The sequence below is a fragment of the Notechis scutatus genome, chromosome 3 (assembly GCF_049901735.1).
Source record: "Notechis scutatus isolate UNSWTSFEM ecotype Mainland chromosome 3, rNotScu1.2, whole genome shotgun sequence".
NCBI classification, from domain to species: Eukaryota; Metazoa; Chordata; class Lepidosauria; order Squamata; family Elapidae; genus Notechis; species Notechis scutatus.
In genome coordinates this window covers 125,986,390-126,012,181 of record NC_142011.1, presented here as the reverse complement: position 1 = coordinate 126,012,181, position 25,792 = coordinate 125,986,390, and the positions used below count along the sequence as shown (strand labels likewise).

The window sequence follows — 25,792 nt, the reverse complement described above, 5'->3', positions numbered from 1 at the left end:
AGAGATGATGATTTATTAAATTTGTAAGCTGCCCAATTCCCAGAGACTGGATGGACTAGAGAAGGCTAGAAGTGCAGCCAAAGGGGAAAGTGAGTCTTGGTTGCCTCTCGTGATTGGGAAAGAAATGGTTATGAAGGTACAAAAAAAGAAACCCCAGTAACCATAGTACACTACACTACACACATACACATTTGTTTTTATTTATTTATTTATGAATTAATTAATTACACACTTATAATGCTGTCCACACAGCATTACAAACACACAGCATTGCAAACCTGAATTCTTTTTAGGATCATCATTGGCCAGATGAATACGATATTTGTTTTTGAAATTACTGGCCAGACAATTTCAAGTGATGAGTTGCTTCTGGCTGTGAGCTATAGGTTGCCAGCCCCTGAATTAGAGCAGTGATGGTGAGCTTGATGGCTCTTGATACTCCCATTTTGGATAAACAATACAAAATCTGTAATACAGAGCATTAAATACTAATTTTGATCATGATGAATAAATGTAACATGAGGTCCCAGAGAGCGCAGGAGGAGCTTACTCTTTTTACTCTTTTTACCTCCAAAGTAATAGGCATAATCCACAAAGCCTACTTGAGTTTGTGGGGGATGAAAGAAAAGTCATACAAGGAAATAAGGCTTATGTTGGTTTATGTTGGTCAAAAGTGATGGAGGACATAGGATTTGAGGAGTCCACATCCATAGTTGGGTTCATTAAGATTCATTCCTACCTGCTTTAGAATGGAATGTATGAATGACCTTCGGGAAGGAGATGCTGCCTAGGAAACAAGAGACAAGAGGCAGGAGACCCTAAGTGAGTGGCTTAATAGTCAGAGGAAGAGATGTACCCTAATGCAGGGATCTCCAACCTTGGCAACTTTAAGCCTGGAGGACTTCAACTCCCAGAATTCCCCAGCCAGCAGAGCTGGCTGGGGAATTCTGGGAGTTGAAGTCCTCCAGGCTTAAAGTTGCCAAGGTTGGAGACCCCTGCCCTAATGGATCAAGTAGTTAAAATTAGAGGCAAGAACTTTTGTACGTTCAGACTTGCAAGATTCTGTTAATGTGTTCTGACAAGAAAATAGAATTACTTCATCTTGTCTTGTTTGCCTGGGAAGGCTGATAGTCATGTATGTTCAGCCAAGATATTTCTAGTTTGCAAATTTATTTTGCTGCTGCATTTCACCATCGTTTTAATAGCCTGCCAAATACATTGGCTTTGTGCTTATTTTTGTGCAGAACAATACTGTGTACCAAACTTCCAAATGGATGACTGAAGGAATGACCAATTTTTCATATTTTGAGGATTGAGTGGAGAAATCAGTTAGAATAGGCTACACATTTTCTTTTCAAGACAATTCCTTTGTCATTGTGCTGGGAATGTAACATACAGCAAATTACTGCCTATCTTCTGCTGCTCCAAACGCTGTAATTTAAATCCTTGTTTTGATGGAGAGCTAACATTTTTTCTGGTTCCCCGGTTGTGTTAAAGTTCCTTCTTTTGGCATTATTTAGTGTTTTCTTACCCTAACTTTCAATAAACCACCTTGTTTGTCAGGTGTTATTTCTCCTTCCTTTCCTTCCAAATAGTTTCTGAAACATAATTTTTCATACACAGCATACCTGCCTCACTGAAAGATGATGGGTCTGAACCAATTGCCTTTCATTTTGCACTCTTTCTTAAAACATTTTTTCAGATGTTATAATTTTTTCATTAAGTTCTGGGCCCTTGTAAATTCTATCATTTTTAGTTTGTTTTTAACAATTCCTACCTTGATAACGTTTCAGTTTTATTTGCTCTGTCCTTTCTCTGTCCCAGATGTGTAAAATGTGCATCATTCTTACCAGCAATGCAGTAGAAATATATTTAGATGAGGGAAGTGTGGTTTTTCTGTATAGTATAAAATTGTGAATTTGATAATAGGTACTTGCATTAAGTATTACACGATAGAAAGCACTAATTTTCCTATTACTTTTTATTGCTAGATAGATGAAGATGAACCCTTATTTTTGAGTTTGATAGAAGATCTTTTCCCAAGTATACAACTTGACAAGGCAGGTTATCCAGAGCTAGAAGCTGCAATCAGCAAACAGGTACTGTTTATAAACATTTATATATATTTTTTTCTAAAAACATCTCATATTGGTAATTTTGTTTGTTTTCCCTTAGCATATCTATCTTGTTTTGTGATGAAGACGTGATTTGTAATTAAAGGCACAGTCCTACCTTGAATTCCATGAGCTAAGAGACAATTCATTTTGGCAGAAATTCATAGGATAGTAGATATGTATCAGTAGAATTGTCTAGATGTAAAAATGTCCTAGCAGGAATATCTAAAATGAATTGGCTGTAGACAGCACAGGAGAGGAAACTTCTTTTATTATACAGTATGTTAAAATTAGTCCAAGTAATAGTAAAAGGTACAGTTTTACACCCAATATTTTTCCCTAGTGGCATAAATGGAGAGATGTTTTATTTTTAACTGGTCAACATATTAGTCCTATTGAACAAATTACATCACTTTAGCCCCAATGTCAACATATTCACCTAAACCTGTCCTCTCTGCATACCTCCTAATGCAGATGTGTTCAAAGGGAAGATCTGGAAGAAATTTCTATTCATGTGAGCAGGAGCTTCTTCATAGTCTGATATAGCAGTGTATCCCAACCTTGGCCAATTAAAGAGGATCGGGCTTCAATTCCCAGGATTCTCTACAATGGCTTGCACTGGCTGTGGAATTCTGGGAGTTGGTCACAATGCCTGGAAATTGCCAAGTTGAGAAATCTTATAATAAAGCAAGGGAAAAGTCCAAGCACGGATTCTATGTAAATAAAATAATTAATGCTGTAATTTTTGACAGGTTGAAGAGGCTGGCTTAATTAATCACCCACCTTGGAGACTGAAAATTATCCAGCTTTTTGAAACTCAGCGAGTAAGACATGGCATGATGGCTCTAGGTCCCAGTGGAGCAGGAAAAACAACATGCATCCACACACTGATGAAATCCATGACAGGTCTGGAAAACTGACCCTGGGATAAGTAAAAAAAATCTTTTCTGCATTTTGGTAAAATAAATTAGTAGTCAGAGGAAGCTTTTTAAGGACTACATAGTAAAAAAAAAAAAGTATAGTTTTACCCAAATGGTTATGTGATTATTTCTGAAAATATTAGCATTCTTTGTTTTTAGCCATTGTGATGTTCTTGAAATTGTTTGAGAACCCGGTTACACAGCAACAGCAGAATTTAAGCAGATCACTATTCCTAAAAAGTATAAACAGAGAATATATATGTGTGTTGCTTGTTCACACATCACAATAAACTGCACCTTATGTAATCTCTTGGTAGACATTTTTCTACTCTACAGTTTGTTTTAGCTACACCACATTTTTCAATGACTTCTGTCTCCAGGGCTCTGGTAATGCTAGAATATGCCACAAAACTAAATTGTCTAAATTATTGTTATGGGCCACAGACAGTGAGCATAGTTATGTTCACAGAAGAGGAAAAAGCTATACAAATTACTGCTGAGTGATAGTGTGAGGTAAGCCTGGCCATGAAGTGAGTTTCATTGCAAAGCTATTTCATTAGCACGATGCCATGGAGGATGGAAAATTAGCAATAATGGCTGTCTTCCACAAGTGGCTTTGCTATCTGTATCTTTGGTCTAATCAAATAAGCTACATTTAAACTGGGTTCATATGTCTTGGTCACCCAGAGGTAATTTCTGAAAGAACGTGCACTTATTTTATATGCATTGAATTGCTAATTGGCAGTTATAAAGACAGGATTAAAGAAAATTATTTGAGTAATAATTCCAAAGTTTTTTTTTAAATGTAAAAGTATGATCAAGGCATAGGAATATACAAAATGCAACACCCAAAGGTAGGGCCATTTTCTCCCAGAATGCTTTTAGCCAACCATCCTGGGGATGATTCATAATTTTCTGGAAGTAAATCTGGAAGAGTAAGTAGTTCATGGTGCACTGGAAATCTGATGCTGAAAGAGGAATATTATGAGTAATACTGGGTTTTGCACATGCTGAGTTCAGCAGTCAGCTGAGATTTCAAAGTGAGAAACACTTAATGAAAAATTGATGACAAAAAGAAAGGCCATTTGTCTGTTTAGCAAATGACTGCTAAAGCAAAGGAAGATTTCTTTTTTCTCTTCCCTGAACTGTCATATATCGGAACAGATAGGCTTTTTATTTAATACTATTTTAGCAACAATTTAAATCTTTCCCTCTTCAGTTATTTCTTGAAACAGCTTCCCTCCCTAGCTTCTAACCCTCTCCTTCTTCTCTTAAAACATGCCAGCCATGGAGAAAAATAGACCATTGATGTTAGAAAGCTTTGTATTTCCCTGTAGATTGTAGTGACGTCATTGCTGACTTCATAGTGCCAAAGGGTTCAGCTAACAGTTTTGTGTGCTAGCTGAGCATCTGACTTCAAAGCCTGCAATCCTGTGCTACCTAAGTGAGATAATAGATTTTTAAGGTATTTACTTGTAGAAGGGTTATGCAGTGTTTCGGATTAAAAGGGATAAGGATACTTCGGAGCATGTGCAGCACCTTTTGCTAACTTCTTAAACCAAATGTGCCTTTTCCTGAAATTGCATTATAGCTGCAGGGAATTCACCATCCAATCCCAGGAAATGACAAAACTGCTTTAATCAGTTGCCAGCAGATGCAGCAGGAATACCCCACATGCTTCAAACATATTATTCCCTTCAAATCTAAAGAGCTAGCCAGTGTTAATTGGTAATAACTACCACCTAATGGGTCTTCGCTGCACAAAATCTGTAAATGTAGATCTAAAGATATTTTTTTTTACAAAAACCAATTTAATTGCAGTGAAATTTCCTAGAGGTAATATTATGGTGAGGAGGGGACAGTGAGTCTCCCTGCTTAAAATGAACAAAGAAGAGATTAGCTGTGGTGAATACCCACATGTGTACAGTGCCTAAAGCAGTTTCATCAGGGGTTGGCTTCAAAATTTTTAGCAAAGGGTTCTCTCTGCCCAGTTGCTGGGTGGGCATGGCCATGGTGGGCGTGGCCTAGTTGGTCTCCTGCACCAGGGGCTGGAGGGGGCGTTTTTTCCCTCCTCAGGCTTCGGAGGCTTTCCTCGAGCCTCCGGGAGGGCGAAAATGGCCTCCCCGGGCTCTGGAGGCTGTCTGGAAGCCGGAAACAGATCCAAACTTCCGGGAGGCCCATTTTTCACCCTCCCCGAGCCTCCACGTACTTACCTGCATCCAAAATGGGCTGTGTGGGGACTCCTAGGAGGGGCGGGATGGGCGGGGCCAGCCAGGAGAAGGATTTGGGGGTTCTCCGAACTGCACAGAATCTTAGCTAGGGTCTCTCCTGAACCCCTGAGAACTCCCAGCAGCCCACCCCTGAATTTCATGCTTCTTTTAACAATGTTCAACCCAGAAATGTATATGTTCATAAAAGTCATGCAAATGTGGGTAAATGTATATGCTTATTTAACATGCTTTGTTAACTTCAAGAATCTCCATGTAAAACGAGTTGCAAAGCACAAATCATTTCTCATGTTGATCACCCAATGTGATTCTTGTATTTAAAGAACAAAGCTAAAACAATGTTATCTTAGATATTATTGGACTAAAGTCCCTATAATGCATGGCATTTATATTGATGAAAGTAAATGTAAATGGCAATCTAATACCACCTGGAAATCTAAGATTGAAGAAAAAAAATCAACAAGTTAAAACTTTGAGGATTCCTTTATTTTCAGTTTGCATTTCCCCCTCCTTAATTAACATGGTTGAAAATAATCGAACAATATTCAGTTAAGTGAAGGCTGCAATATACCATGAATAACTTTAACATTGCAACCCCACAGAATGTTTTTACATTATCAACTTCAAAGACTAAAATCTGCCTATTGATCGAATGCTATACTAGTGTAGCAATGGTTTCAAATGGATCTTCCCTTTGGCATGTACAGATTGTGGCCAACCCCACCGTGAAATGAGAATGAATCCAAAGGCCATCACTGCACCTCAGATGTTTGGACGCCTTGATGTTGCAACCAATGACTGGACAGATGGGATATTCTCCACTCTATGGAGGAAAACTTTGAGAGTCAAGAAGGGTACTATATTATAATTGCTAGAGTTATACAGTATTTGATTATTCCTTTCATTGGAAAAAAAAACCATCCTAAAATCCAGTTATTCCCCTCATTCCCCTCATTTGTTATACTATTAATCAAGCCATCCTAGTCTGAAAGTTAAAGAGGCTCATGAGAGCATATTATGGAGGAGAAGTTGCTGTAGCAGACAGGGTTGAGCTTGGAGCAAAGGTTACCACATTTGGCTCCCCTGATGTTACTATAAATATAGCCATCTCATATAATTGGTAATGGCTGAGAATGCTGAAAATTGTACTTCAAAGCTATCAGCTGACCACATAGTTGGGTTATTGTGAGGAGAATTACCTGCTGATCTGGAAAGTACACCTCTATTCCAGTCGGTTGCTGTATTTATCTGTTTATTACAATAATGTGACCCTCTTGTTTTAGATTCCTGAACAGCCAATAAATGTGCAGATGAGAAATAGAATGTTTAAATTCATGGATAAGCCTCAAGACTTTGTAGGAAGGCTGGGCAACATTTTCAGCTCCGTAGGCCACAAGCAACATGGAATGGAATGGAATGGAATGGAATGCAATGCAATGCAATGCAATGCAATGCAATGCAATGCAATACAATGCAATGCAATGGAAATAGAATAGAAATAGAACAGGTATAGAATAGAATAGAATAGAATAGAATAGAATAGAATAGAATAGAATAAGAATAGGGATGGGATGGGATGGGATGGGATGGGAATAGGTATAGAATAAGAATAGAATAGAATAGGATGGGATAGGATAGGATAGGATGGGGTAGGATAGGAATAGAATAGGAATGGAATAGAATCTGGAAGGGACTTTGGAGATCTTCTGTCCAACCCCCTGCTTAAGCAAGAGACCATATGCCATTTCAGATAGGAGGCTGTCCAGTCTCTTCTTAAAAACCTCCAGTGATAAAACATCCACAACATCTGAAGGCAAGCTGTTCTACTCAAGGGTGGGATCCGATAGGGTTAGCTACCAGTTCGGTCATTTACGAGGTTTGGTGGTTTATGATGTGCTTCTGCCAGTGGGCGCCTGTAAATCGTCATCAGCACGCTGCGTGCAGAGAAGCAGCTTTTCAAAAAGCCCCTTTTCCCTGTTTTTTTAACTGCAGCTGTGCCTCGCACAGCAGCTGAAGTTGAAAAAAATCAGGAAATAAAGGTCAGGTAAGAGCCCAGGTGGACGGGTGAGCAAAAACATCAGCAGACATAGAACCGGTTCTATGTCTGCTGCTCTTCAGAGCTACCGGTTCCACAGAGGTGGACAGAACCGGTAGAAACCCACCCCTGGTTCTACTGGTTAATTATCCTCACTGTTAGAAAGTCTCTCCTTAATTCCAGGTTCTTTTCTCTTTCTCTTTAGTTTCCATCCATTGTTTCTTGTCTTGCCTTCTGGTGCTTTGGAAAATAATTTGACCCCCTCTTCTTTGTGGCAGCCCCTCAAATACTGGAATACTTCTATCATGTCACCCCTAGTCCTTCCTTTTAGTCTTAGTTTTAGTCTCCAGGCCTTTAATAATCTTAGTTGCTCTTTTCTGCATTCCCCCCCACCCAAAGTTTAAACATCTCTTTTTATTAGCATCCTTAGCCTGCTGACTATGTATGGATACTTTTTGTCCTCTCAGATTAAGAAGCAATTCTTATCAAAATTGCTGAATGGCAGCTTTGACAGATGGGGAAAGAGAATAGGAGGATGACTTTTTATTGCTTAGGTGTCATCTGTCAAGGGCTTTACATGTAAAATAAAAATGTCAAGTATCTTGTAAGTAATGTTTCCCCAGCATATTACTTGCTTTGAGAAACCTATTACTACTAAATAGAATCTATTACTATTGAATAGAATATTCCTTTTCTGCTTTTCAGAATTGCTGGAGAGAGCCAAAGAAATGATTTAAATGAGGCTTTTCTGCATTTCACTTCTGCAAGTTTAAGTAGGAACTTGTCTAAGATCATCCACTTATCTTCAGAGCCACTTGAGAAGTTGACTATAACTATCACACAGCAAATTAATCTATGTTGTTTCTACTTTTTAATCATATTCATATCTATTCTATGATGAGGAAAATGATTGTATCTCAAAATACTCTCTTTACAAGAAATGTTTTCCTTCCTTTGGGTATAGGAGAACACATCTGGATAGTACTTGATGGTCCTGTGGATGCCATTTGGATTGAAAATCTGAACTCAGTGCTTGATGATAACAAAACATTGACCCTGGCTAATGGAGATCGGATTCCTATGGCACCAAATTGTAAAATTGTTTTTGAGCCTCATAATATTGACAATGCTTCTCCTGCAACAGTGTCAAGGAATGGCATGGTATTTATGAGTTCATCTGTTCTCAACTGGAGCCCAGTTCTTGAGGTATATTTGCTTTTATGAGTTCAAACTCTTTGTTTCAGACTGTTAAAGTTAGGATATGAATGAATTATAGAAGAATCTGTAACATATTCTGAATATACATTTAGCTGTCTAATAAACCAATGTATTTACTTCCACAGCCATTACTTTCAGTAGTTTAGCTACTAAGTACCAATAATGTCAACTGCTAACCATCTTAACATTTAACATTACAGCCATAATGTTCTAAGTGAAGTTATTATGAACTCTGGTTCAAGATTCTTCTATAGGAATATGATTACCATATCCATATTTGGTATGGTATATATGGTATGTGGTGCACATGTGTGTGTTACTGTAACATATATGTGTATAGTAAATTACTATAACATGCCATACAACTGATTTTTCTTAATCAGGGATTCTACTGTTCGTTGTATCTCCCAATTCAAAGCACTGATAGTCAATTTTGAAGTCTTAAAAGCTTTGTGTTTCATATCTTCAGATTTTTAGTTTGGTGCCATTGTCTCTTTCTAGAGGAGTGACTGTATTAATAAGGTTAGATCAGGTTCTTGAACTACTGGGAACTCATCTGTTGTCTAACATTCAGTCCCATTTAATTGTTGTGAAGAGCTTGACAGGATCTTAAGCGTCTTCTTATGAGTTGCTGTCTTTAGATGAAGCTATGATACTACCCCTGAAATGTACTAAAGAGTTCAGGTGGCATGTAAAATATTATCTCATGTTGACTTCCTCCCCTCATCAGCTGTGTATGGGAAGGGACATCTTTCTACAATCTTATGACACAAACACATAACTCCATTTCCTATGTTTTACACATATTTCTGATATGATACTATGTAAACATCATATAATTGGAAGGCCTTCTGAAAAGGAGTAACACTCACAACTTCAGTATGCCTCTAATATTACCTTGCTCCACTTTCCATTGTATTCCTATGTAACCTCAGCTTTGCCTTGCCTCCCAAATTAGTTTGAGAAAGGTTCTAAGATGAGAGGCAAGAATGCTCAACAAGGCCGCCCATGGATTTCCATGGTTGAAAAGGAACTGAACGTAAACTTTAAGAATCTTACCCATGATTTAATGAGCTATGTACCTAAGTTAGTGTTTACCAATGAGGCAAACACTCCAGGATTTTAATCAATGCTAAAATCGTAGAAATTGTCGTCAGTCCAGACTAGGTCCCACCACCAGGATATGAGACTGCAATGTTCAGAACAGGAGAACATGGCAATCTAATCAGTAACATGTGGAAGAAGGTCTTAATACACATTTTTTTCACCAGCAAATCTGATCATTTGTATGTGGTAAAATAGAGTATTGAATTATTGGGATGAGTAATATGATTAATGACTAAGCAGAAGGACATGGGAAGAGAGGAAGAGAACCCGATAGGGACAACTGCAAATCAATTTGGAAGGTCAGGACATTAAGAAAAGAGAAAAGAGGAGAGACGACTCTCGTGGCAAATATGAGGGAGAGGAGACAGCTAAATGAGTGTAAAGATCAGGCTGCCAAGCAGTAAATTTTATGTCATTGACAGACATCTAGAATTATGCTTCATCAATCTTAGCCAGCCAAGGGATGGAGTCTCTGACAACTCCATAGGAATTGGTTTCCACCCCCCAAAATGAGGAAGAAATTGCAGATAAATTTGCCCTTATCCACAATAGTAGTCTGATGGCTTCTGTGACAAAAGTGAAGAATCCAGTAAAAGTTTAAACTTACATTGGACTTAGTGAACCACATAGGAGAAGAGTTGTCCCAGTGTTGGCTGCATTGTGACTAGATGACCGGCATGTGCAGAAATTTTTAAAGCTGCCTTTAGGACTTCTTTGACTAGAAAAGTAGGATACAAAATCAATATAAATGAACTCAACAACCACCATTCAGAAATTTAGTTAGTACTTTAATGGAGTCAGAATGAGAGAAATATCTCTTTCATACTTTAGATTAACTTTGCACCTACTACACAACTTTTTGCTCTTTCTCAAGCTGTTGTTTAAGGCATTCATTAACTGTGTTCCAGCTTAGATTCACCATTGACATTTTTTAGTATTGAATGTTTTGATTAAATGTTCTCCAATATAAAATTTGCATCTGATACGCTAACCTTCATCATTCCACTATCGCCTATCTGGGAAGCAGATAAGATCAAACATTGGCCTCCAGTATAGACAATTATTCTCTTGCCCAAAACAAAATGTTTTGGTGAAAAATATAATTTCTTCTAGAAAATAAAAAAATTAGAGGATTAATATTAAACTCTAGTTTCTTGAGCTGGTAAATTTGGATAATAATTTCAAAAGTTTTATGATTTGCTTTCAATTATAACAGGGTTTTCTAAAGAGACGTACTCTACAGGAAGCAGAGATTTTGCGTCAATTGTACACAACGTCCTTTCCAGACCTTTACCGGTTTAGTATTCAGTCCTTGGAATACAAGATTGAGATGCTAGAAGCCTTTGTGATAATGCAGAGCATTAATATGCTTCAGGGCCTTATTCCCTGCAAGGTAATCATTTATGTTATTCAGACAGATTGATGATGATGATGGTGATGATTGTCACAAATATTTTCCAGTGACTCAAGTTCTAATCAAAAGCATGGGAATCATGGACTATCAGTAAGTAATCAGGTCCAAGCAAGGTAGGGTTTAAAAAAAAATACTTTTGTTCTTTTCATTTATAATTTTTAATAAAGAGGCTGTTTATTTTCTTCAGGGAAGGAGGTTGCCCTCTGACAAGACAGATGGATTGCTTAAATGCAATCTGAGCCGCTTTTCTCTACAGTGCAGAGGGCACATAGAGCAGAGTTCCCTAACCTTCCCAGCTTTGTGGACTGGTGGGAGGGGAGAGGGGATAGTTCTACATGAGTGGCCAGCAAGCATGGGCCAGCCGCTCAAGCAAATGGAGTGCGCATGCACGTGCTTGCCAGCAGCTCGCACAAGTGAGGATGTTTTTGCACTCAAATATACACGCCTGCTGTTTCTGCAGCCCAGTTATAAACAGCTCACGGCCCACTAGCGGGCCACAGCCCAGAGGTTAGGGACCACTGACATAGACTGACATAGAGTGAAAAATGTTAACTACAAGTTTACAAACCCAGCCCTGTGACTTAATTAATGGATTAGAACACTGGTGTGAAACTTGATCACGTCACATGACACCGTGTGACATATTGTAACATTTTTTGCCTTTGCAGAGCTGGGGTGGGCATGGCCTGTGCATGATGCATCTGGCTCAGATGCCAGTTTGACATCCAGCCAGCTCCCAGCTGCTGCCTGAAACTGACCAAAACTTAATCAGTTTGATACTGAAGGCTTTTATTCTGATAAATATGCTCATTGATAGAAAAATTAATTTATTACAGTTGCATTTACAGTTGCTATCCAATGCAGTGCTAAAGTAGAGCTAACTGTAATTGATATTCTGTGTGATGTTTGTTTTTGTAACCTGTTCTTATGCTGCTATGATTGTTGCTTTAGTCTCTCTCTCTCTCTCTCTTTTTACTTTTCTATCAAATTTTATTTTTCAACCAATACCAAGACATTTATTTAATTTTCTTCTTCTTCTTCTTCTTCTTCTTCTTCTTCTTCTTCTTCTTCTTCTTCTTCTTCTTCTTCTTCTTCTTCTTCTTCTTCTTCTTCTTCTTCTTCTTCTTCTTCTTCTTCTTCTTCTTCTTCTTCTTCTTCTCTCTCTCTCTCTCTCTCTCTCTCTCTCTCTCTCTCTCTCTCTCTCTCACACACACACACACACACACACACACACACACAATTATATTTCCAATTGATTCCTTTTTATGGTGTTTTTATTTTGCAGTCTTCAGTAGTTTTTCTTTACAAATTTCTACCAATAGACATTACTTACTATGCATGTTAAAATCATTCAAGAAGTGTTTTTCTTCTTTCATTGTTTGTTTTACTTGGAGCAAATCTCTCCCAGTGGCATAATAGAGTTTGTCAACATTGCTTCTTGGGTGAAAAGCATGATTCATGGTCATTAATTTTCTTGTTTCCCTATGAAGAATGTCTAATTGAGCTTGTGCCTAATCAATTACACCTGTAATATATTGAATTATTACAGTCCAAGTGTTTATGGCTTATGTTCCTACATTTAATTTTCTTCTCAAAAATTCTTTGATTAATTTTCTATAATTAGAGCCAGTACTCTTTTTAAAGTGGCTCATGTAATATGCCAAGTGTTTCTATTAATACTTCATATTTGTATCCTTCTTGCGGCACCATTTTTTAAAAAAAATTATTATTTGAAATTCATCCAGTACAGGATTAAGGTGTGTTCATTGGTGGCTATGGAATGTAACTGATTTTTTCTAGTATGGATTTGTGGATGGATGATATTTGATTTTCCAGTCTAGGGCTGAAAGTGACCCATCCAGAATTCAATATCTTAGTGAGAACAATGCATCAAATTGGCTTTTAGACAGACAGCTAACTTAATATGTCTGGGATATACCATGGCAATGTATATTAAAAGCAATATAAGTATGTTTAGTTCATCGCTGGTATTGAATCATTTATCTCATTCCATTCAACCTGCAATCATACCAAAACAAAGTTATATTTATTGGCCAAATTTGTGATTAAAAGAAGGGAGATGCCACTAGATTTAAAATAAATATAGCACCAGAATGTTTTTATTCATGATGGTATGGTAGCAAGTTCTTTTGTTCAGCATGAAATCATAGTGATGTAGACATGTACAAAATCATACAAAGTTATCAGGTGAAATCTAAATCTCCTTATCTTGCTAATGCGGTGTTAATGCCTGATGGAATTCATGACACTTCATTCATCAATTATCTTTGCTCTCATCAGCCCAAAGCCTGTCATTGGACTCGTGATTATGATGATTTATTGCTCCATTGCACTAGCACATAGTTCTATGGAAAAGTCTGAAATCTACATTTTTTCTCCAGAATAATGAGTATATGCTCTTGTGGTATAGTTTCATGGACTGCAAGAGTAACTTAAAGAGTTACTTCATTCATAATTATGTTATTGGAATATCTTTCAAGAACATTGATGTTGAAAGTAATTGTAAATTCATTTATGCCTATGACTTGGTATTTTATTTCAAGACCATAAATACAGTATCTCCTTATTAAAAAGGAAGTCTGAAAGTGAAAATTTTGCTGAGCTAATTTAAATAATTGCTTGCCTTTACATACTATTGTTCTAAACCCATATAATTGTCCCATACAATGAATCTTTTGTCTACATAAGGAGTTAATCATAGTTTTCAAGATGATGTTAGAAAAAAGAGTTCCCAAATTGTGACTGTACTGTTTTCAGGCCCCTGAAATAATTGTAATCAATTATGACAGTGATTGATCAAAATATGTCGCAAAAATATTTTGTGACGTACTGCATTACATAAGATGCTGATTTTCAGAATCTCAGCAAAACACAGATCCAATAAAAGAATTTGATCAAGTTTGACCTTGATGTTACTGGATCTTATTTTATCCTTTCTTGCCATGGTTGGCAGTTAAAACTCTCTGAAATATTTATAATTTACAAAAATTACTGGTGTCCTCATTGCAAGGAGACCATAATATAGCAATTCCCAATGGGAGCTTTCGGAAAAAGGAGCCTTTAGACTATAGGAGACACAGCTGTGCTGCTTCTCATCTCTGGTGCACCTCATCCTATTATTTCTTTAACCAAACAATTTCTTAATTGTCATCCATCAGAAATATTAAATTTTATGCATTCTTTTCTAGTGCCTGATTTCATTCAACTACAAATCATTAATCATTAGGGCTCCTGTAATCTGTTATTTTTTTCCAGCAATAAACCTTTTCTAGAGATTAAAATAGTGGCAAAAAGGCATTGTATTAATGTTTAAAATCCAAAGAAAATTTCACTTTAAAGTTTTTATTTTTCAATTAAAGATTTGCCCATAAAATTGAATTTTAAAAGAAAAAAAGCTAATAAAACTTCAAATTAGCCTTATCTTTCATTGGCTGAATTAATTGATATAAATTATACTATTAAGTTATAAAATATAAATAACATATTGCCTCTCTAAAAGCAGATATTATTAATGTATTTTTGAAGCTTCTGATTTCTACTGTATATTACATGTTGAATCCTGACTGCTGCATTCATATTAGGTGTAGTGTGGCTCAGTCTTGCCTTCTCTTCAGTGAAAGTTGTCTGCTACTTAAAAATATACCAACTGTCCAATCCTTGAAAAAGTATGGTTTCTAAATGTTTCTGAATTTAGAATAGTTCAGTGATTAAAATCATTGTTTTTCATGACTTAGGACCAAGGTGTGGAAATTACTGCAGAATACCTAGAAAGATTGTACATCTTCTCCCTGATGTGGAGCATTGGGGCATTGCTGGAATTGGAAGACCGTTGGAAGTTGGAGCACTGGCTTCGTAGTCATGAAACTATAAACCTTGATCTTCCTAATATCCCAGAAGGAAGTGAAGACACAATGTTCGACTACTATGTTACCAACGATGGTGTGTGAACTCTCAAAAAGTTGCTATGGCTTATTGTCAAAAAGGTCTAGGTTATATAATGTAGCTAGATCACATCTCATAATTTGAGATCTTCCACTGCAGTTTATTCAATAAGGATTTCATTTCTTGAGCTGGAGAATCTTCAGCATTTAAATATCTACTGTATACTTGTATAACCTTCAGTTACTCCAAACCCTATAGAAGTTTATGAAAGGAGCAATAGAGATTATGTAATTGCTGTTACTATCCTCTTCATAACCTTCTGCTTATAGAAGACACATGTGACTTCTAAAACTATGGTACAAGGAGAGTGTCCACACACACACACACCAGCTCTCCAGCTGTCCAGTGTTAATAGTCCTCTGCACTGAGATGTGATAACTGTTGAGATTGAGGGGAAGTTAGTGTGATTGCCTCTCTCTTCCTCTCTACATGTAAAGCTTACACATTCTACATAAGCCAATGTCAACCATTTTAAATTCTATTTCATTTGCCCTGTGTTTTGCTAAGTTAGTTCTAAATTGGCGAGATACAAGGCATCTTTGACCTACTGTTGGGTAAACTGCACGGATATATTTCCTAAGGGCTTTCATTTTTAATAAACTCAGTTTCTACAGCTGAACTTCACTGGCTTGGTGGGAAAAAAAACTACCCAGAAATCCAGGATTCTGACAGTAGTGATAACATCTCAGGCAGCAGTCAAAAAGAATGAATAGGCCTTCCCAGTCTCTAGATAGAATGCTTTATCCTGCTGTTTCTGATTGTAACAAAGAAGAGTGGCCAGTAAACATATAAATAGAGTTGTTGTTTCTATGAGTCATGAGGGGCCAGGCTATGGTTTGGGTGATAAGGACTGCTGTTTTGATTTGTTTTACATGAAGAGAAAGAGAAAGAAATTTTTTAAATACACAAGAGGTCAGGCTATGGTTTGGGTGATAAGAACTGCTGTTTTGATTTGTTTTATGTGAGAGAGAAAGAGAAAATGCATGTTTAAGTGGCAAAAACGTGCTGCAACTGCAATCAGCTAATGTTTTTTTTTCATTTTTCATTTTGGCAGAGGAGGCAAATGAATACATTGTGCAACATGTTTTACATGATATAAAGAATCAATTATTTGGAGTACCTTTTTCTAAATCTGAAATATGGGAACTCTGCCAACCTGTGCCATGCCTTTTCTTTGCCTCTGAATGGCTTTACATTGGGTATTTTTTAAATTAACTAAACTGGCACTAGGTTTTTCTTCTATACTTGTATTGATTTAAATGAGGAAAATGTTCAAAAGTTCTATCAAGCTAATCCCTAAATGTCTTGTTACGTGCTAATTAAATATAGACACAGTACATTAATTAAATAGCAGACATGTTGGAGAAAATTCTATTTATATTTTATAAAATTATTTTCTTTTATTTTTTATTTAATATTTGGTTATGTTATTTGTCCCATAATTATACAGTTCAACCATTTTGCTAGTGTTTACTATGGACAAAAATGGCACTTTAATTTGGTTGCATTTCCATTTTATTTTGAACAACTAATAAGACATAAAATCACAATAAGACCTTACTTTAACTTAAAGTTCAGATAGATTGCTGTCAAATTTCTAGAATTTTTTCCCCTACCTAGGTAATTGGATGCACTGGAATACATGTGTTGAAGAATATGTATATCCTACTAACAGTACACCAGAATATGGCTCTATTTTGGTTCCAAATGTTGACAACGTGAGAACTGATTTCCTTATTCATACAATTGCAAAACAAGGCAAGGTAATACTCTCCTGTTCCATATTGAATGTCATAGTGCTTTAGAGCAGGGGTCACCAACCTTTTGGACCTCAGGGACCACCAAACTCATAATTTTAGATCCCAGGGACCACTAACTGGTTCTGTGGGAGTGGCCTAATTTGTGGGTGTGGCTTGGTGGTCATGTGACTGGCTGGGCATGGCTTGTATGTAAATATAAATATTGAATGTTTTATATAAAAAAGAGCAACTTTTACCCAAAATCAGGCAAAGCAGGCAGACAGATTGAGTTGCTCACAGAATCACAGATTCATACAGAGATCTATCTATCTGCCATTGACTAGCTCAGTCTGTCACACAAAATTTGCTTGCAAGCAAACTCATAAAATTTGCTAGCAAGCAAACTCACAAAATTAACTCACAACACACATGCATGTAAATATTGAATTTTTTATAAAAAGGGCAACTTTTATCCAAAATCAGGCAAAGCAGGCAGATTGAGTTGCTCACAGAATCATTGAGTGATCTATCTATCTGCCATCGGCTAGCTCAGTCTCTCAAATTTGCTTGCCATGAGTCTGCACTAAATTTGCTTGCAAGCAAACCTTCAGTCCTAAGGGAGGTTCGGCTCTGCTTAGCTAGAAAGCAAGAAATCCAACCATTTCCTGCTTCCTAGCTAATCTAAATCTCTCGGCATAGCAGAACAGATGATGGTCGGAAAAAGGAAAAATAGCAACTTAGCAGACAAGTTTGCCGGGTAAGGAGTGAGTGGGCGGGGAGGGTTCCCATGGGCCATGTGGGCTGAGCAGCCTTGTGTTTCTGCGCAGCCTGGATTAATTGCTTTGGGGGGTGCTCTGAGGGTAGATTTCTCTGCGGCCCACCAAAATTTTCTCACGGCCCACCAGTGGGCCGCGGCCCACCGGTTGGCGACCGCTGCTTTAGAGAGACAGTAATTTCATTTTAAAATACTTCTGGAATTGCTATTAGATTGTTAATTGTTCTTATGAACTGGGTAAGGATCAAATGTCTACAGCAGTGGTGTCAAACTCAAGGCCTGTGGCTTAGATCTGGCCTGTGGGGCTGCCCTGGAAATAGCAAAGGACTGGCCTGCAGTGCCTCTACCAGTAAAAACAGAACTCGGGAGGACCACTGCAGCCCTCTCAGGTCCCGTTTTTGGCTGCAATGGCCTCCTGCAGCACTATGTCAATGAAAACGGAGGACACAGGGACACGGAAGGAAAGGAAGGAAGGAAGGAAGGAAGGAAGGAAGGAAGGAAGGAAGGAAGGAAGGAAGAAAGAAAGAAAGAAAGAAGGAGATTATAATGAAAGTGAGTGAGGGTCCGAGGGAAGTCCCGCCTTAGCACTTTGCCACCACAGGGGCTCCCGACACGAGTGATGTCAAACTGGCCCTGGCCATCCTGGCCACGCCCACCCCAGCCCCCCGAGGTCAAACAGAACCCTGATGTGGCCCTCAATGAAATCAAGTTTGACACCCTGGTCTACAGCCATAAAGAAATCTTTGAAGCTCACTAGCAGTTTGAATGTTCCCATTCAATGCAACTTTTTGGAATTATTCTATTTGCCCTTTTGAAGTTCACTGTAATCTGTCTTTTAATTTTCGGGATGCTGCATTATTTGTGTTTTGATCTTTAATTTTTAAATTTTGTCCAGACTGTCCTGGTGGTTTTGCTTCACTTCAAGATTAAAATGGTTCTACCAGTAAGAATCTGTAAATGTTCTAATCCATTTTCCACATGAAGAAAGTAACAAATGGTTTGTTTATTAAAGTCACAAAACCTATTTTTGTGTTACAATGTTAATATTGTTGGTAGAACTAATTTTATTTTGGTTATGGATACACCATGCTGCAAAGAGTGATCTATTTCTTCATTATTTGAAACAGTTTTGAGATCTGAGCCTTTATCACTACCTTGGACTCTCATATCCCTAAAATCATTTGAATTCTCTTTTCATCTTCAGGCTGTTCTGCTAATTGGCGAACAAGGGACTGCTAAGACTGTCATCATCAAAGGATACATGTCAAAATATAATCCTGAAAATCACATGGCTAAGAGCCTTAACTTTTCATCAGCAACCACTCCTTTGATGTTTCAGGTGAAACTTAGCATTTTTTTTTCTTTCCTACAAAAACAGAGGTAACTTTGTAATTCATTGAAAATATACCAGAATAAAAATTAATCAAAAATATTTGAATAAGTAATAGAGATTCAAATGTTCACTGATTGCTATTTTTGGTGGTTCTTTTGACTTTAGTAATAAATTGGTCATTTTTTTGGAGAAACTATTCCTTGTTCATATACTAAATTTAATCTAATTTTGGTATTTTGAACCTTGTACAAGGTTTTCATTTTGTCAGACTCCTTCAGCTTTATTGTCACATTTAACAAAATAACATCTTGTCCATCTCCTTAACCCATATGCGCACTAAATAATGAAGTGCATTATGTGAAAGATATTCATAATAGATAGAAGTCTTTCAGAAATCATACTTTGGCCAAATCCGTAATGCAATATTTCAAAAAATTATACTTTTATTTATACTTTTGTCTGCAAAAATACACATGCAGTACAATTATATGTTACCTCAATTGGGACTCCAATTGACCCCAAAATTTCTGTTGTTAATTGAGACATTCGTTAAGTGAGTTTTGTCCCATTTTATGATCTTTTCTTGCCACGTTTGTTAAGTGAATCACTGCAGTAACACGATTGTTAAATTAATCTAGCTTCTCCGTTGATTTTGCTTGTCAAAAGGTTGTAATACAGTAAGTGATCACATGACCTTGGGACACAGCAACATATGAAACAGTTTCCAGGAATCGGAATTTTGATCACATGATCACGGGGAGGCTACAAAGCTCTCAAGTGTGAAAAATGGTCATACATCACTTTTTTCAGTGCTGTTGTGATTTTGAATGGTCACGAAATGAACTGTTGTCAATTGAGGACTACCTGTATGTTTACTGTAAAATGAATTGAATCGAGTTGGAATAGATATCTCCCAAATAATTTGGGGATTGCAGCTTTAGAGTGCAGTTCTATATTTCAATTCTAATTCTGCCTTAGATATGCTGACTGAGCATTCAGGCACTGATATAATAGAAAAAGGTCACACTATCATCTCTGGAACGGAATAGCATAGACCTTTGCAAGATGTTTCTCATATTGACTTAAATGGGAATGATTTATTTTCTAAGTAAATATCTTGATACTAATAACCACTCTGCCAAAATCAGCAGAAGAGTGCAGTATGTAGTGTAAGTTAGTATTCCTTGATGTTTGTGTGCCACTTGAGAATCATTTATCACTACAATCTTTTCTGGCAGAAGAGATTTTATGTTGTGTCTTCTTTTCTTCTTTCAGAGCAGGTAATGGCAAAATTCCTTTCTCTTCGTTCCCTTCATTTTTGGAATATGGGATGTTCTGTTCAACCCTTTGAAGCAAGGATGACTTTTAATACCCAAATTGGCCAGGAATATATATTTTTTTAATTGGAGTCTCAATATTGAAGGATTTATTGACTTAAGGATTTTTTAATTGTATGTCACATTTCTTCTTACAGTTGCTTGGAATTCTTTAGTTCTAAGCAGACAGTTTGCAGAACACACCACCTTTCCTTTAGTGATTATAAAATGAAGCTTACAGTAAGTTATTTTATGAACTCCTGTGTTTCTTGCAGCGCACAATAGAAAGCTATGTGGACAAGCGCATGGGCACAACATATGGTCCTCCTGCAGGAAAGAAAATGACGGTTTTCATAGATGATGTGAATATGCCTGTAATCAATGAATGGGGAGATCAGGTCAGGTGTACTTGCATCAATTCTTTACATTGCTCAGTGAAACATTTTGATTTCGAGAAGTAGTTAAGATCAAGATTACGGGTTTGCTCAGATATGTTAATATTGGAGAACAATTAAATAATGCATGAGTTCCTTATATGTCAGTGGAGAGTAACTTCTGATTTTATTCTGAATGACAAACATCTCGGATTAATTTGGATAGTTTGCTAAGGCTTAAGAAGAATCACAAAGTTTCTCACTGCGACTTGTGTTTCTGCCTTTATGACAATAGAATACTACTCATGGGCTTTTATAGGCATAGTTATTCAGTACGTCTACATATATCCTTCGCTTACAATCCCTCAGAATAATTTCAGAAAGATTCATGCTTGACCTAACTTCTTATGCCTGCATCTTTTTATAACTAACTGGTACTGCTTCTAATTATCTGACCAATAATGGAGAGCATAAACCCAGCCAGTGCCCTACTCTAATCCTATCCTTTCTTCATTTTGAAGTTTTATGTGGCAATTTGAAATGAAAAAAAAACAACACATGAGAGTAAGCATCAAAATTGCCTTTCTGTCCCATCTTAGAAGATTAATGTGAAACTACTGTGGCAGTATAGCAATTTACCAGCTACAGAGATGGAGACAACCCAAAAATATTTGATGAAGCGGGAGCCATGCCATTGAGAAATTGCATCCCTCAATTTTATAGCAGGATCATTGACTGTGTTGCCTAACGGGGGCAATAACAGGTATTCATGAAGATGTAGAGCCATCCAGGAATGATACAAGTGGGATGTGCGCTGCATTAAACAGAACTCATTTTTAAACCCAAATAGATATATAGCGTCTGGTCAAAATAGATTGTATTTTGTAATCAGTGAAAACCAAATAGAAAAAAAGTGTTTTATAACCTAACTTCCTTGATTCATCTAATATATTCATCTCAGGAAAAGTTTTTGACTATTCCAAATTGGGCCCCAAGGTGATCTTCAGGAGGATGATAAAAAACACATTATTCCATAGGGCCTTTAGTGGTTGAAGGCCTTTTTCTATATGCAAACTAAAGAATAGCGGGACTATTATTTAATTATATGATTTTGTTATGGATTTAATGGATTAATTAATCAATTATATTTACTATAGTTTACCATGAGTGTTTTAACTAACTGTATCGTTGTAAGTCATTGTGAGTGTGAATAGATTAGGCAGCATACAAATCCAATGACTGACTGGTTTCAGCAGCAGATAGGTTGGTCATAAACCAGTACATCCACTTCTGATTATGCTTGCTTGTAGTACTGTACATCAAGTTTTACACTTTGTCGAGCACAATGTTAAAATATGGTCCTAGGATCCCTGGGGATCACCCAAAAACTTCTCAGGAATCTGTAAAAAATTAAAATTATTTTCCAGCGTAGGTTTGAAAAACAATGCAATATTAAAATCACAGCCAAACATGAGAAGCGATAGTGGCAGCAAATTGCCATTTTAATTTTTAATTTGGTAAAAAAATGATAAATCCATACAAACAAATGCTCTTTTGGGGTCCTTTATAACTTTTACAAGTGGAAAGGGGAGAGTTATGTGAAACTGAAAATGGCTTTGTAAAAGCAGAGCTGATGACTGTGGCAAAGACCCAGGAATTAATGACTAGATCAGTTCCATGGAACCTCTTGAGGTAAGGATAGGGTGGGAGATCACCATCTCTTTATTGCTGCCTTCTGGTTTGCTACATTCTGTTGCTGGCCTTCTTGAGAACCGAATGTTCTTGCCGCCAATTTCTGGTCAGAACCTGTCGAATCAGGATTAGAAATGGTAGGAGCTGCGTCTGTTATATCTCTGCTGGAACTGGGGTATGGTTATACCAATTTGTTCTTAAAGAATGGAAGACACAAAGATATACCCAGCTGGGTCTAGACATAGAGATAAAAAAAAACCACACTGGAAAAAATATAGGATTATCAATTAGAAAGTTTATGGTGGACAGAAGAGACATTAAAATCCATTCTGTTTTATGTATATAATTTGTTGCGTAAACGTAGATGTCTGCAAAAATAGTCAATTGGCTGTTTTTAATCCTTGAAAACTTTCTTGCAGGTCACTAATGAGATTGTTAGGCAACTGATGGAGCAAAATGGGTTTTATAATTTGGAGAAGCCTGGAGAGTTCACCAACATTGTGGATATCCAATTTTTGGCTGCCATGATACACCCTGGTGGTGGACGAAATGACATTCCTCAGAGACTGAAGAGGCAGTTTTCTGTGTTTAATTGCACCTTGCCTTCTAACCCATCCATTGACAAGATTTTTGGTAAAACGGGGTGGTTATTTAGTCTTGTTGCTCAATAGGTAGCCCTTAGTGTTGTTTTGCTTTGAAGAGCTAAAAGAAGTGAAAAATTTGAGAGGAGCTGTAAATAATATCTTCCACTGCATGAGCAGATGCATTTAAAATTGCAGCATTAGTATTCTATTGCTAATGTCTGTCGTCATTTTCAAAACAGTGGCAAAACAAAAGAGAGAGAAAACCCACCCCCCACAAAACCACAGAAACCTAACTGTAAAAAGTGTGAATAAAAAAAAGGTTAGCTTCATTAAACTAAAGAAATGAGTTGATAGGGGAGATCAGTGATTTGGGAAATGTATATTAAGATAGATTTCCTGGGATCAAGGTGGCCACCTGGAACGTGGATTCGCTGACTGGACGCTCGACCGAGATCGTCAGGGCAATGCGGGACAGGAAGCTGGACATCTGCTGCCTCCAGGAAACTCGCTGGAAGGGCAACAAGGCTACGACTATAGATGGCTATAAGATCATATACACCAGCTGTAAGGAAAACCGCGGCGGTGTAGCTGTGGTTGTCAGTCCCAGCTGGCAAAGCTCCGTTGCAGAAGTTAAGCGCCCACAGAACGACTGATGATAATCGTCGTAGCGACCGAGAGGCAGCGCCTACACATCTTGTCCGCCTACGCCCTCAGACCGGATGTCACGAGGAGGAGAAGGATACCTTCTGGGAACTGCTCGACATCCAACTCAGGCAGATCCCATATGAAGACGACATCATCATCTCTGGCGACCTGAATGGTCATGTAGGGCGGGACAAAAACGGACACCAGTGCCACGGTGGGCACGGCACAGGCGATATGAATGAGAATGGCCAGAGGATCCTGGACTTTGCCGACTCCCATGATATGACCATCACGAACACCTGCTTCATTAGGCGAGAACCCCAACTCCTCACCTACCATAGCAGAAATGGGAACCACCACACACAGATCGACTACATCATCGCACGACGAAGAGCTGCTAAAAACGTGCTCAACGCCAAGGTGTACCCGTATGAATCGAGCAGTCAGCACAGGCCGCTGATGGCGAAGATCAGGATCAGCAAGCCCAAGACCAAGATTGACAAAAGAATGCAGACCAGCCACGAATCAAGTGGTGGAACCAGAAGAAGATGGCGGGACCCCTCATCAAACCGGAGCAGTTCCTGCAGATGGTCGACGGGCCACAGGAAGCGTGGACCATGCTGAAGAGCACTGTTCACACTGCCGGCTGCCAACAGCTTGGTTGTATCAAGCCAGGACGGAGACGCATCGAACGAGATACATGGCTCTGGACACCGGAAGTACAAGATGCCGTGCACCTGAAGAAACGGCTCTACAAGGCCTTTCTTCAGGACAAGACCAGCGAGAAGCTCTATGCAGTACAAGGCGGCCAAAAAGGCAGCCAAGAAAGCAGTAGCAACAGCCAGAAGCTCCCACTACGACGACATCTACGAGAAGCTGAACACGCGAGAAGGCGAGAATGAGATCTACCGCCTAGCCAAAAGCAGACACAGGAAGACCCTGGACATTGACCAGTTTCATGGGATCAACGACGAAAGGGGGAAATTTGATCGTCAACCCCAGAGACGCTGCCGAGAGGTGGCGGCAATACTTCGAGAAGATCTCCACCGAGGAGTTCCCACACCCACGAACCCCGGCGAGGTGACCCCGTCCAAGGCCCAGTCTCAGGCATTCACGCCAGCGAGGTCACCGATGCCATCAAGGCCATGAAAAACGGTAAGGCAACAGGACCAGACGACATCCCTGCCGACTTCTGGAAAAGGCACTACCGGGCTCGGCATTGTGGCTGTGCGAGCTGTTCAACAACATCGTCTCCACGGGAATAGTGCCACACGACTGGTACCGCAGCACCACTGTTCCGATCTGGAAGGGAAAGGGCAGCCCAGCGGACTGCTCCAACTACAGACCGGTCAGGTTACTGTCACACACTATGAAGATCTTCGAACGCGCCCTCGATAAGCGCATTCGGGACATCGTCGACATCAGCGTCAACCAGGCCGGATTCATCAAGAACTGCGGCACCACCGATGCCATCTTCGGTGTGCGGATGCTGATGGAGGCTCACAGAGAGAAGAAAATCCCGCCCACACCGCCTTCTTGACTTGGAAAAGGCCTTGACCGAGTCCCGCATGATCTCATCTGGTACGCACTGCGAGATCACGGCGTGCCCGAGCTACTCGTACAATGGGTCCAACTCCTATACAGATGTCACAAAAGCCGTGTAAAAGCAGCAGCTGGGATATCAGAGGAGTTCAATATCACCGTCGGCGCACACCAGGGCTCTGCTCTCTCACCACTGCTGTTCATTCTGGTGATGGACACAATTACACATGACCTGCACACGCCCGCCCCATGGACGCTGCTCTACGCCGATGATGTGTTCCTGGCCAACCTGCGCAAGGCTGAACTTGAGCACCTAGTCCAACAGTGGCACGACTGCCTCGAGCAGTTCGGGCTCCGGTTGAACCTAAAGAAGTCCGAATACCTGACCACTGACAACGAAATGACAGGTTCCATCCACGTGAACGGGCAGGAGCTACCGCGCGCCTCCACCTTCAAGTACCTGGGAACTACTCTTGGGGAAGAAGGCCTACTACAAACTGAGGTGGCAGCCAGGATCAATGCAGCGTGGGGCAAATGGAAGTCCGTCACGGGCGTCCTCTGTGACAAGAAGATGCCGATGCGCCTGAAGGCGAAAATCTATAACTCTGTGGTGCGCCACGTGGCCATATACGGCACAGAGTGCTGGCCGACGACCAAAGAAGTCGAAAGCAGACTCCAGACAATGGAGATGCAAATGCTCCGATGGTCGGTAGGCCTCACCCTACTCGATCGCGCCAGGAATGAAGAAGTGCGCAGACGGTTCAACGTCGTGCCCATCCCCATGGTCATGAGG

The 25,792-nt window shown here is 38.9% G+C and overlaps 1 protein-coding gene across 1 annotated transcript in view; it reads left to right on the top strand.

The window, feature by feature from the left end:
* Positions 1-25,792, top strand: part of DNAH5 (dynein axonemal heavy chain 5) — a 163,649-nt gene that overhangs the window by 76,244 nt on the left and 61,613 nt on the right. The window contains exons 40-49 of the mRNA XM_087961159.1: positions 1,992-2,099; positions 2,867-3,020; positions 5,970-6,116; positions 8,262-8,503; positions 10,839-11,015; positions 14,792-14,996; positions 16,620-16,762; positions 18,718-18,852; positions 20,438-20,560; positions 22,648-22,861. Coding sequence (XP_087817285.1) covers positions 1,992-2,099; positions 2,867-3,020; positions 5,970-6,116; positions 8,262-8,503; positions 10,839-11,015; positions 14,792-14,996; positions 16,620-16,762; positions 18,718-18,852; positions 20,438-20,560; positions 22,648-22,861 — 1,648 coding nt within the window. The remainder of the gene's footprint in view (positions 1-1,991; positions 2,100-2,866; positions 3,021-5,969; positions 6,117-8,261; positions 8,504-10,838; positions 11,016-14,791; positions 14,997-16,619; positions 16,763-18,717; positions 18,853-20,437; positions 20,561-22,647; positions 22,862-25,792) is intronic.